A 12,374-nucleotide genomic window follows, 5' to 3' on the forward strand; every position below is an offset into this window, starting at 1 on the left:
GCATACTGGCCTCACACCAGGTTATCTTAACACTGTCTACATCCTGGGGCTTGAAAGAACACATTTTCCTTCCAGTGGTGTTTCAGAACAGCCCAAATAAGCAGCGATGTCAGGCCCATACCAAGGGAAAAGATCTCCCAGAGCAGAATGCCGTAAGACCAGACATCACTCAGTGTGGTGTAGAGGTTGTCAAAGATGCTCTCAGGAGCCATCCACTTCACGGGCAGAAAGGTCTGCAAGGAAGGAGGGAGACAGTTAAACCCATGTCTACTCACTGATGATCCACAGCAGTGGAAATAGAAAAGGGTTCCCCTTGGGCTCTTAATAACTTGTGCTAATTATCTTGTCCCATTTGAGTGTCTTTTACATGTGTTTTGTTCATTACTGAACTCTCAGTCCCTGGCACATAGTAGGTGCTCAACAAATACTAGATGAATGATGAATGGTCAATATTGCCTTTTATGTCCTCCAAAGGAATAATATCCAAAAACATTAATCCTGAATTTTCACCCAAAAGGTGTAAGCCCTGAATGGACCGGTTTCCTATTTTTAGATATTCCTGGGAACAAAATTAAGAACAGATCCAATGATCTATGAGCCGATTACAGCTATCACGGCCACATGAGTACATGAATCACACACAGCACGGATGCAGGCCCATGTCTTTTTCTAGGTGGAAGCAGCAGCTGCCATAAGCTGTCTCACATCCAGTGCAGTGAGGTAATTTGGAATTGTACCTATAGGGAGCAGATATATCCCCACAGGGAGCTATGTCATCTGCTGAGAAGTGGAAGGGATGGGAAGAATGGTTCAAGTAGACAACAAAATGAGTATCTTTAAGGAAACTGTGCCTCCAAGATACATAAACCCAAATGGTTTCAATATTTTAGGGGTCACAGATGGCTTTTGAAAATCTGATAAAAGCTTAAAATATAAAGACACCATCCTTGGGAATGCATGCTTGTCCATGCATACACACAATTGACATATTAATAGCTAACACTTGCCAGATGCAGTGGCTCACACCTGTCATCCCAGCACTTTGGGAGGCTGAGGCAGGTAGATCACTTGAGGCCAGGAGTTCGAGACCAGTCTGGGCAACATGGTGAAACCCTGTCTCTACTAAAAATACAAAAATTAGCTGAACATGGTGGTGCATGCCTGTAATCCCAGCTACTCGGGAGGCTGAGGCAGGAGAATTGCTTCAACCTGGGAGGCAGAAGTTTGCAGTGAGCCAAGATTGCGCCACTGCACTCCAGCCTGGGTGACAGAGTGAGACTCTGTCTCAAAAAAAAAGAAAATAAATAAATAAATAAATAAAATAGCTAACATTATTGAGTGCTGTTTCTATATGCCAGGCACTGTCCTAAGCACTTTACATGAATTCATTGATTTAATCCCCATAGCAACTCAGCAAATAGGTACTATTATCACCTCCCACTACAGTCAGGGAGACAGAGGGGCAGAACAGTCAAGTATCTAGCCCCAAATCCAAATTAAGTAAGTGGTGGAGCTGGCACTCACACCTGGGCAATCTGCTGCCAAGGCAGTGTACTGACCCCTTGAAGTCTATTGATGTTTTAAAAAACAGGCACCGAATCTCTAGAAGCAACATCTGACTTCAGAGATTAAAGTGAAGGAGGGTGAGCCTGCCTAGTGAGGGAAGTGAGGACGTACACTGCCTTTCGACACATAGTTCGAATCATGCATGATGTCTCTGGCCAGGCCAAAGTCACAGATCTTCACGATTTTTCCTTGTGCCAGGAGGACGTTGCGAGCAGCCAGATCACGGTGGACACACTGCATGGAAAAGGAAGAAATGACTCAGGATCAAGCCATCTGTAGCTGAATAGCATCACCTCTGCAAGACTGGCTGATCCATGGTGGCACTTGGAGCTGTCTGCCTGGATATAAAGGGCTGGCCTTCTCCCAGGTTCTCACTCCACCCACTCCCAACAGAGAGAAAGCTCTAGAGAAGAGTAGACGCCTGATGATTTCGGACTCCCTGCCCTGCGTAAGGGATGAAGGAGAGAGACAGGTAAGTAGGAGGCCCCTGTTATTAATGGCCTTTCCAAGATCTATCTCCTAGCATCTCCTTCCATACTCCACTCACTGAAATCTAGGTCTAAAAAGGTCTGTGTTCCTTGAACTTACATTTTTTGAAGCCAAAAACTCCATTCCTCGGGCAACTTGATAGGTGAAGCTCAACAAATCCAATAAAGTAAGGCCTTCTGAGTTATCATCTGAAAGGAGGTTTTTGACTTCTGAGTCTGCAGAAAAGAAATTAAATGTATTGGTGCTGGCAGGCAGCAGGAAATCATCAGGTTGCGGAGGCATGCCCAAAGAACACATCCAAAAATATTTTCTTAATTTTTTTGTAGAATGTTTAGATCTCACAGATGAATATCACTATGCAAAGATTCTATCTTAGAAAATAGATATATAGGCCAGGCATGGTGGCTTATGCCTATAATCCCAGCACTTTGGGAGGCCGAGGTGGGTGGATTCCCTGAGGTCAGAAGTTTGAGACCAGTCTGGCCAACATGGTGAAACCTTATCTCTACTAATAATACAAAAAAATTAGCCAGGCATGGTGGCATGTGCTTGTAATCCCAGCTACTCGGGAGGCTGAGGCAGGGGAATTGCTTGAACCAGGGAGGAGGAGGTTGCAATGAGTTGCAGTGAGCCGAGATCACACCACTGCACTGCAGCCTGGGTGACAGAGGGAGACTCTGTCTCAAAAAAAAGAAAGAAAGAAAGAATGAAAGAAAGGAAAGAGATATGCAGAAACATATATCTGGTTTAAAAATTATACACACACACACACACACACACGCAATGATATAGTTTGGATATGTGTCCTCACCCAAATCTCATGTTGAAGTGTAATCCCCAGTACTGGAGGTGGGGCCTGGTGGGGGAGGTGACTGGATCATGGGGGTGAATTTCTCACGAATGGTTTAGCACCATCCCCTTGGTGCTATCCTTGCAAAAGTGAGTGACTTCTTGCAAGATCTGCCTGTTTAAAACTGTATGGCACCTCTCTCTCTCTCTCTCTCACTTGCTCCTGCTCTGGCCATGTGATATGCCTGCTCCCCCTTTACCTTCCACCATGATTGGAAGCTTCCTGAGGCCTCTCCAGAAGCAAATGCCTGTATAGCCTGCAGAATCCATGTGCCAATGAAACCTCTTTTCTTTATAAATTACTCAGTCTCAGGTATTTCTTTATAGCAATGCAAAAACAGCCTAATAGAGAAAATTGGTATCAAGGAATGGGGAATTGCTGTAAAGATAACTGGGTAACAGGCAGAGATAAGAAGAGTTTGGAGGGCTCAGAAGAAGACAGGAAGATGAAGGAAAGTTTGGAACTTCTTAGAAACTGGTTAAATGCTTGTGATCAAAATGCTGATAATGATATGGACAATGAAATCCAGGCTGCCAAGGTCTCAGATGAAAATGAAGAACTTATTGGGAACTGGAGTAAAGGTCACCCTTGTTAAGCTTCAGCAAAGAACTTGGCCACATTATGTCCATGCCCTAGGAATATGTGGAAGTTTGAACTTGAGAGTGATGACCTAGGATATCTGGTGGAAGAAATTCCTAAGCAGCAAAGTGTTCATGATATGGCCTGGCTGCTTCCAATAGCCTACAGCCAGATGCAGAAGCAAAGAAATGACTTGAAGTTGAAACTTACATTTAAAAGAAAAGCAGAGGCTGGGCGCAGTGGCTCACACCTATAATCCCAACACTTTGGGAGGATGAGGTGAGAGGATTGCTTGAGTCCAAGAGTTCAAACTAGCCTGGACAACATAGCGAGACCCTATCTCTTTAAAAAAAAAAAAAAGTAAAAGGGAAGCAGAGCATAAAAGGTTGGAAAATTTGCAGCTTGGCCATGTGACAGAGAAAGTAAAAGCTTTTTTGGGAGAGAATTAAAGAGGGCTGCTGGGCAACCACTTGCTAGAGAAATTTGCAGAACTAAAAAGGAGGCAAAGGCTGATTGCCAAAACAATGGGAAAAAGGCCTTTAAGGCATTTCAGACACCTTCATGGCAGCCCCTCCCATCACAGGCCCAGAGGCCTAGGAGGGAAGAATGGTTTCATGGGCCAGCCCCAGGGTCCACTGCCCTGTGCAGCCTCGAGACACTGCTCCCTGCATCCCTATGACTCCAGCTCCAGCCGTGGCTCAAAGGAGTTCAGGTGCAGCTTGGGCTGCTGCTTCAGCTTGTGACAGCCATAAACCTTGGCCGCTTCCATGTGGTGTTAGCCTGTGGGTGCACAGAGTGTAAGAGTTGAGGCTTGGGAGCCTCTGCCTAGATTTCGGAGGATATATTAAAAAACCAGGGTGTCCAGACAGAAGCATGCTGCAGGAGTGGAGCCCTCACAGAGAACCTCTACTAGGGCATTGCAGAGGGGAAATGTGGGGTTGAAGTCCCCACACAGAGTCTCCACTGGGGCACTGCCTCGTGGAGCTACGAGGAGAGGGCCACCATCCTCCATGAATAATATATCCACCAACAGCCTGCACTCTGCACCTGGAAAAACCACAGGCACTTGACACCAGCCCCTGAGAGCAGCTGCAGGGGCTAAACCCTGCAAAGCCACAGGGTGTTCCACCCCTCCCAAGAGCTCCACCCCTTGCATCAGTGTGCTCTGGATATGGGATATGGAGTCAATGGAGTTTATTTGGAGTTTTCAGCCCTGCTGGGTTCTGAACTTCTGTGGGGCTTGTAGCCCCTTTCTTTTGGCCGATTTCTCCCTTTGGGAATGGGATTGTTGACCCAATGCCTATAACCCCATTGTATCTTGGAAGTAAATAACTTGTTCTTTATTTTACAGGCTCATAGGTGGAAGGGACTTGCCTTGTGTCAGATAAGACTTTGGACTTTGAGTTGATGCTGGAATGAGTTAAGGCTTGAGGGGACTATTGTGGAGGGATGATTGTATTTTGAAATGTGAGAAGGACATGAGATTTGGGAGGGTCCAGGGTCAATATGATATAGTTTGAATGTGTGTCCCCACCCAAATCTCATGTTGAATTGTAATCTCCAGTATTGGAGGTGGGGACTGGTGGCAGATGAATGGATCATGGGGACAGATTTCTTATGAACAATTTAGCACCATCCTTCTGGTGCTGTCCTCGCAATAGTAAGTGACTTCTTGTAAGATCTGACTGTTTAGAAGTGTGTGGTACCTCTCTCTCTCTCTCGCTTGCTCTTGCTCTGGCCATGTGATGTGCCTGCACTGCTTTGCCTTCTGCCATGACTTCATGGCTTCATGAGGCCTCCCCAGAAACTGAGCAGGTCTACCAGTATCATGATTCCTGTAAAGCCTGCAGAATCATGAACTAATTAAACCTCTTTCCCTTATAAATTACCCAGTCTCAAGTATTTATTTATAGCAATAAAAGAACAGCCTAAAACACACAGAGACATACACGCACACACAAAACACACACACAGCCACAAGGACCAATCTTACACATAATTATTTTGTTTACCTCCTAAATTTCTTTTTTTCAACCATAATTAGCAAATCATCTCAGCTACCTTTAAAACACACATACACATAAACACACACTAAAATCTTCCATGATGAAATACATGGAGCACACATACAAGCTACATGAAAAAGTAGTTTCTGTGAATTGCTTTATTTTCTTTTTAAAGCCACCTTTGTAGTACTTTGCTTATAATTTGTTAATAAAAATCAACCACCAATCACATGTGATAGCATCTTAGAGATCAGTGCCAATGACTTTGCTTTGAGTTTCTTTGTTTGTAACTTGTCCACTTTCCCCAGTTAGTCCCATCTGGAAGGGTCCCAGGGTTTTCGAGGAAGAAGGCAATTTAATCCAGAAGTTCTCAATTCTTTTTGAAAATGTTCAGCAAGTGAAGAGTAGCTCTAGCCACTCACAATTTTTTCAGATAGTCACAGAAGGCCAGAAAGCAGTGGTCTGCCTGCCAACAGGGCTTGGGCCTGAGCATGACTCAGGTTCCTCTGACATCTCGTGCCAACTCCACCAGCCCAGCCTGGGAAGCAATGTAAACTATTTTTAACAATATGGGAGGGGAGAGGAAGTACTGGTTCCGATAACTCTCACTGGCTAATCTTTTAAAAGTGCTTGGAAGTTCACCCACTTGGCAATGAGAAGTGAATAGAACTTGGAACCGCAGAAATGGAAAATATTGTGTACTGAGCTTTGCAAAACAAACACATTCTTTTTTAAATGGATTGTACCTTTCACTTAAGAACCTGAAAACATTCAGAGCACATCAATAATTTCCAAAACAATGTCCAGGGCAGCTCAACACTTTTTTGCATTGACTAATGGGAAGGCTCAGACCCATTTGGCAAGCTCACAGGACAAGCCAATGTCAGACTTCCAGCTTCATGTCTGTGACCAGCCCAGGGCTCTGGAGGAACCACCCTGAGCAGATGTGAAGTGGTCCATCTGGTCTGGGCATCAGCTGGACTCCCTGGAGTTTATAAATCAATTTAACCCTGCCACATATTCATGTACTTGAAAAACAGATAGACCCACCTTCAAAATACATTCGACAGAAACACTGGTCCAGAAAATATAACTGCAAATTATCTACTCTAGAGTTTCTATCACAAATTGAATGTTAGGAAAAGTAAAAGCAAGGGTTACTGAACTCATAGACATCAGAGACTTCCAAAACTTAAGGGAAAAAAAGCAATGTGAGGAACCAACATAAGACAGCCAACTTGTAATTCTGCCAAGTAAGGGCATTAAAAAAAAATCAATCACCATATTTTCATTAAAAAAGAAAAAGACAGCAATAAAAAAGGAAGTTCATTATATCAAAATAAATATTTTTTTTAAAAAAGTTTACTGCAGGAACACACCAAGAAAATTCTTTAAAACTATTAAATTTAAAGTTTAAAAAATTTGTTACATTGTCAGCTTTTATTCTTTTCAATTTACAGGACACAAACCTGGAAACATGTCACAGAACTGGTTGTGCAGACCTGCATTTAGAGATCACGTGGGCTGCCAGGTTCACTTACCATCCCTATACACTTCCCTCTAAATACTTTAAGTATCATATTAAACCACTGGAAAGTCCCAACACACAGAGTGAGTATAGACACTTTTACCTAACATAGATTTCTTCTTATATGAGGCTGGACGATCATAGAGTGATCTCTGGATGTCGGAATATTTAGAAACCTCTTTCCTTTCTAGCATGGGGACATACTGTGTAGTATCAGCCTGCTTCATGTCCATGTAGTCACCATTGTTTTCAAAAGATAAAATAACATAGCTGTAAAAACAGAAAGAGAAATCTTACCCAGGGTGCCCTTCTGAAGTGGTCATTCCACTTTCAGTAGATGATGATTTTGGGGGACCTACAATGTGCCAGGTACTGAGGTAGGCATGGGAGCTAACTGGGTAAAAGCAAAACCAATCCACACCCTTCACATGAGGTGATCTAGTCAAGGAAATGAGCATTAATCAAATAGTCACACAAATACATGCATCACAGCAATTCCACTACTGGGTATCCACCAGAGGAAAGGAAGTCATACGAAAAAGATACTTGCACATACATGTTTATAGCAGCATAATTCACATATTGAAAAAATGTGGAACCAACCCCAAATGCCCATCAATCAAGGAGTGGATAAAGAAACTGCAGTGTATCTATACATATGTATGTGTAGGTGTGCATATATATATATATATATATAAAACTCAGCTATAAAAAGGAATGAATTAATGGCTTTCGCAGCAACCTGGATGGGATTAGAGACTATTATTCTAAGTGAAGTAACTCAGAAATGGAAACCAAACATAATACGTTCTCACTCATAAGTGAGAGCTAAGCTATGAGGATGCAAAGGCATAAGAATGACACAATGGACTTGGGGACTCAGGAGGAAAAACTGAGAGGCAGGTGAGGGATAAAAGACTACAAACTGGGTTCAGTGTATACTGCTCCAGTGATGGGTGCACCAAAATCTCACAAATCACCACTGAAGAATTTACTCATGTAACCAAATACCACTTGTTCCCCAAAAACCTATGGAAATAAAAAAATTTTTTAAATAGGGAAAAAAAGAAATGTAAAAAACAAACAAAATAAATACACAGATCAACTCAAACTCAGCTGTGCTGTGAAGGAAGAAAGGTTTCAATAGCTTGTAAGGAAAATGACTTGATCTGGGGGTCAAGGAAGCACTTTTCAGAAGATGTAGAATGAATCCCACTGACAAAGATGGGAAAGACTAGCGGAATATTTGTCATGGCACCTGGCACATACAAAGGACTCCACAAATGTCAGCTGCCATGATGACTACTGTTCACTTGTTTTCAGAGCCAGTTCCCTGCACATCTTTAGCAGGAGCCCGCACATCCTGAAGAGCCACATCTAAGACAGTGGGGCTGTGCTCCCATGGACCTGTAAGTCCATTACACTTAAAGTTTGAAGAATTCACTACATTAAGTCTGTCATTATTCTTTCTCAGTTTTTCAACTCACAAGCCTTGGTTGGAACTTGAGCCGTGTGGCCATGTGGCTTGGGCATACAATTCCTTCTACCCAATCAATTTAGCACCCATTTGGTGTCCACCAAGTAATTTATTATGAAGTGAATTCATTGTACTTTCTGATCTTACAGAACTTCTTACCTACAGAGTTCTTTATAGCCACTTGTAGATTTCTGCAGTAGGGATCACTATCATTGGCGTCATTTATAGGTCCAGGTTCAGCAAGGACCTCGAGCTTGGAGATCCACAGACAGTTCTCGCAAGGTTCCAGAACTCAAGCATCCCTGGCCAGAGCTGCATTTTATAGGTCTAAGTGGATCACATGTAAATAGCAGAAGAGCTCCCAGAGTCATTCTAACTCACTCTCATTCAAACCTATCAGCAAGGCCTTCCCATGTGACACCCCAGTCCAAAACACCTTTAGACATCATGCATCTCTCTGCATGATCATGGAAAGACTGGACAGGGTAGTTTGACTCTAAGTCTTGCTACCTTGGGCACTGAATCTGCAGACATGATATCTATCAGGACATGGGTCCTTTCCATTTGTGATGCCTGTAAGATAATGATAGACAGCAACATCTCTCTTTGCACCCACCTCCGTGTGCTTTCATCAGCAGGGTTCAATCCAAAGATATCCAGCTCTTTCTTTGGCTTCTCTGGGTGGTGGCTCAGGAAGCTATCCCTATTCTTATGCAAATAGTTGACCAAATCTCCATAGAAGCAGTACTCTGTGATGATGTAAATGGGGCCTACGGGGACAAAAGCCGTTAGGAGATGGGTATGAAAATGAAGAACAGAAAAGCCATGAATTGTCCTGCAGACCATATGGCGCAGAAAAAAATAAGATACCAAAAAAGCTTTTTTTTGTTGTTTTTTTTTTAATAAAGAGCCATGAATGGCTATGACTGGACTGGCAACAGATTTTGCTCAAAAAACCATGAGCTTCCATCAGTTCAAGGGACCAGTCAGCTCCATTCAAGGGACTTCTATTCCCTGCCATGTGTGGGGATGGAGAGTGGAGGATTTAAGCCTGATTGAACAGTTTTCACAACCACATGTGTCCAGTGAAAATCCTCACTCCAGGTCAGTGAGCCCACCTGACTTGGTGCAGGCTCCCAGCAAGTTTACAATGTTCAAATGTGGCCCCAGGTGAGTCATTATCTTCAGTTCAGACATGAGAGCTTGTTTTTCACTGGATCTGGCCGTGGCTGTTGAAAGAATAAATCACATATCAGTCCAGCTGAGCTACCAACTTCCTGTTCTCAGAAAAAAACCAAGAATATGACTAATCCTATGATTGGATATCATTCTATTTACCAGAAGTCTAAAAGAAGCAGATAGCTACTTGGCCTCAGTGCTAATAACTAATTCCTGGTCTTTCTAGTAAAAAGAAGTCACTGGAAATAACAAGCTCTTAATTTTCCAACATACAGGCAGCAAGAGCAATCTAAATAAACCTAATCTAAATACACATAAAACCTGGAGTCAAAATAATCAGGACCTAGTCCTAAATGTCTTATTTACTAGCTGTATGATTTTGAGAAATTCCCTTAATATCCCCATGCTCAAAAAATCCCCCGGAAGGAGCACTTACGTTTTAGCATCTTCACTGCAACTTTCATGACAGGTTGGGACCGGCTTAATCCATAGGCTGTTCCTTCAACCACCTTCCCAAACGCTCCAGACCCCAAGACCCGACCTGTGGGCAGGCAGAATCATTAACCCCGAAAAACTCCAGACGCCTCCTCAGCTTTCTGCACCATAGCCAGCTCTCTGCGGGTGGACAGCTGGGCGGGTGTCTTTCCTGTTTGGAGTAATCATAATGACTCCTCCAAGTCATCGTGTCAAAAACGGAATTGAGCCCACAGGGAAGGAAATTAGCATAATTGCTTTTGTCGAATAACAGTTGCAAGGGAAAGAAAACACAGACGTGAGAAAGGAGGGTGCAGCCCTCCCTGGTGTGAGCGCGCTGTCTACCAGCTCCATGCTGGGCCAGCCCCTGGGATCCTCTGCCTTCGGGGGCTCTCACCCACACCCCCTGGTTCTCTCCCCTTCTGTTTTCCATATGCAAACAGGGGCATCTTTTGTCTTAGTAAATTACTAGCCACTGGAAATACTTCAGTATTCAAAATATCACTGATTCCAAGGAGTGACTAAATAAAAACTTCAGGCTGGGCTCACTGCTCCCTATTTGTTAGGAAAGCCACTCTACCAAGAGCTAAACATGCCCGAGAGCACAGCAATTAGCTTCATGTTGGGAGGAGACATACGTAAAGACACTGAAGCTGTTGTCCCACCCTGAAAGAGCTCACCCTGAGAGAAACATTTCCCAGGGTGTCAGTCTCACCACGGATAGCCAAGCCAGGAAAAGACTTGGCTCACAAAAGACACTAACAGCCAACACTGCCTCTTACTGCACGTCTGTGTTACTGAAAATCGTACCTGGAAAGGTATTGCTTCACCAGCAATGCCTCTTGGTATAATGGGAATTATGCCCTTTTCCCCATATTTTACTACTTTTTAGCTCCCTAAGCTCCTCATCCCTTTTTGGGAAACAGGCAGGAAAATAAAGAAAGCTTAGATATAAATATTTGAAATTGGGGGCAGCTCTTATAACCGCCCCGTGGATTCTCCTTGCCCGCGGCCTAGACAGAGCCGATTTATCAAGACAGGGGAATTGCAATAGAAAAAGGGTTTAATTCACACAGAGCCAGCTGTACGGGAGACCTATTCTACTATTACTACTATTACTCGAATCAGTGTCTCTGAAACTGGGGGAATTTCTACTATTCTGCTATTACTCAAATCAGTGTCTCTGAAACTGGGGGAATGGGGTTTTTAAGGATGATTTGGTGGGTAGGGGGTGAAATGGGGAGTGCTGATTCGTTGGGTCAAAGATGAAATCATAGGGAGCTGATGCTGTCCTCTTGCACTGAGTCAGTTCCTAGGTAGGGGCCACAAGATCAGATGAGCCAGTTTATTGACCTGGGTGGTGTCAGCTGGTGCATCGAAATACAGGGTCTCCAAAATATCTCAAGCACTGACCTCAGGTTTTACAACAGTGACCCCTAAACCATACTTTCTAATCTTGTAGCTAATTCGTTAGTCCCGCAAAGGCAGTCTAGTTCCCAGGCAAAAAGAGGGTTTGTTTTGGCAAAGGGCTATTATTGTCTTTTTTTCAAAGTCAAACTATAAACTAAGTTCCTCTCAAAGTTAGTTCGGCCTATGCCCAGGAAGGAACAAGGACAACTTGGAGGCTAAAGCAAAATGGAGTTGGTTAGGTCATATCTCATTCACTGTCATAATTTCCTCAGTTACAATTTTTGCAAAGGTGATTTCACTCTGGTGGCTTGCTTGATTTCAGTTTACCTAACTCTCTAAGAAGACTTAAACTCTTCTGTATTTTGCAATGAGACCGGTGGATAATTAAAACCTGCATTTGGCATTCTTCAACATATATACTGTTAGATCATTCATCATAACACAACCTCTACCTCTACTTTCATTTGCCTTTGTCTTGCTTTCATTCATTAGGAATGTGATTTAAAAAAGAAATACTCCCTTGGACTAAAGCTTCATATACTTGGTCTCAGCCCAGGATTGAAATACTTGAAATGCTTGTGATAAGTTGGCTTGCTTATTTTTACATATTTTGCCTTAAAATGTACCTATATTTTTATATTCCATATTCCAAATATGTAAAAAGGAGTATCTAATGCATCTTCAGAATGTACTGAATCAAAATACATTTTGTGGTTGTCTTCATTCATTTCTCATCTGCTCATTTTTAGTCACAGAAATTCATTTTCAATTTGTGTCATTTCTAAAGAAAAGCAATTTTGGTGGGTATCTTTGCCA

At 43.0% G+C, this 12,374-nt stretch overlaps 1 protein-coding gene across 7 annotated transcripts in view; it reads right to left on the minus strand.

Annotated features, from left to right (window-relative positions):
* The window catches only part of PDGFRA (platelet derived growth factor receptor alpha), a 69,124-nt gene that overhangs the window by 10,569 nt on the left and 46,181 nt on the right, over nucleotides 1-12,374 (minus strand). For all 7 annotated transcript variants that reach the window (XM_004038684.4, XM_031010500.3, XM_055385811.2 and 4 more), the window contains exons 13-19: nucleotides 10,111-10,215; nucleotides 9,614-9,724; nucleotides 9,112-9,265; nucleotides 7,122-7,288; nucleotides 2,155-2,270; nucleotides 1,678-1,800; nucleotides 122-233 (exon numbers count right to left, since the gene is read on the minus strand). In XM_004038684.4, coding sequence (XP_004038732.1) covers nucleotides 122-233; nucleotides 1,678-1,800; nucleotides 2,155-2,270; nucleotides 7,122-7,288; nucleotides 9,112-9,265; nucleotides 9,614-9,724; nucleotides 10,111-10,215 — 888 coding nt within the window. The remainder of the gene's footprint in view (nucleotides 1-121; nucleotides 234-1,677; nucleotides 1,801-2,154; nucleotides 2,271-7,121; nucleotides 7,289-9,111; nucleotides 9,266-9,613; nucleotides 9,725-10,110; nucleotides 10,216-12,374) is intronic.

The sequence above is a fragment of the Gorilla gorilla genome, chromosome 3 (assembly GCF_029281585.2).
Source record: "Gorilla gorilla gorilla isolate KB3781 chromosome 3, NHGRI_mGorGor1-v2.1_pri, whole genome shotgun sequence".
NCBI lineage: Eukaryota > Metazoa > Chordata > Mammalia > Primates > Hominidae > Gorilla > Gorilla gorilla.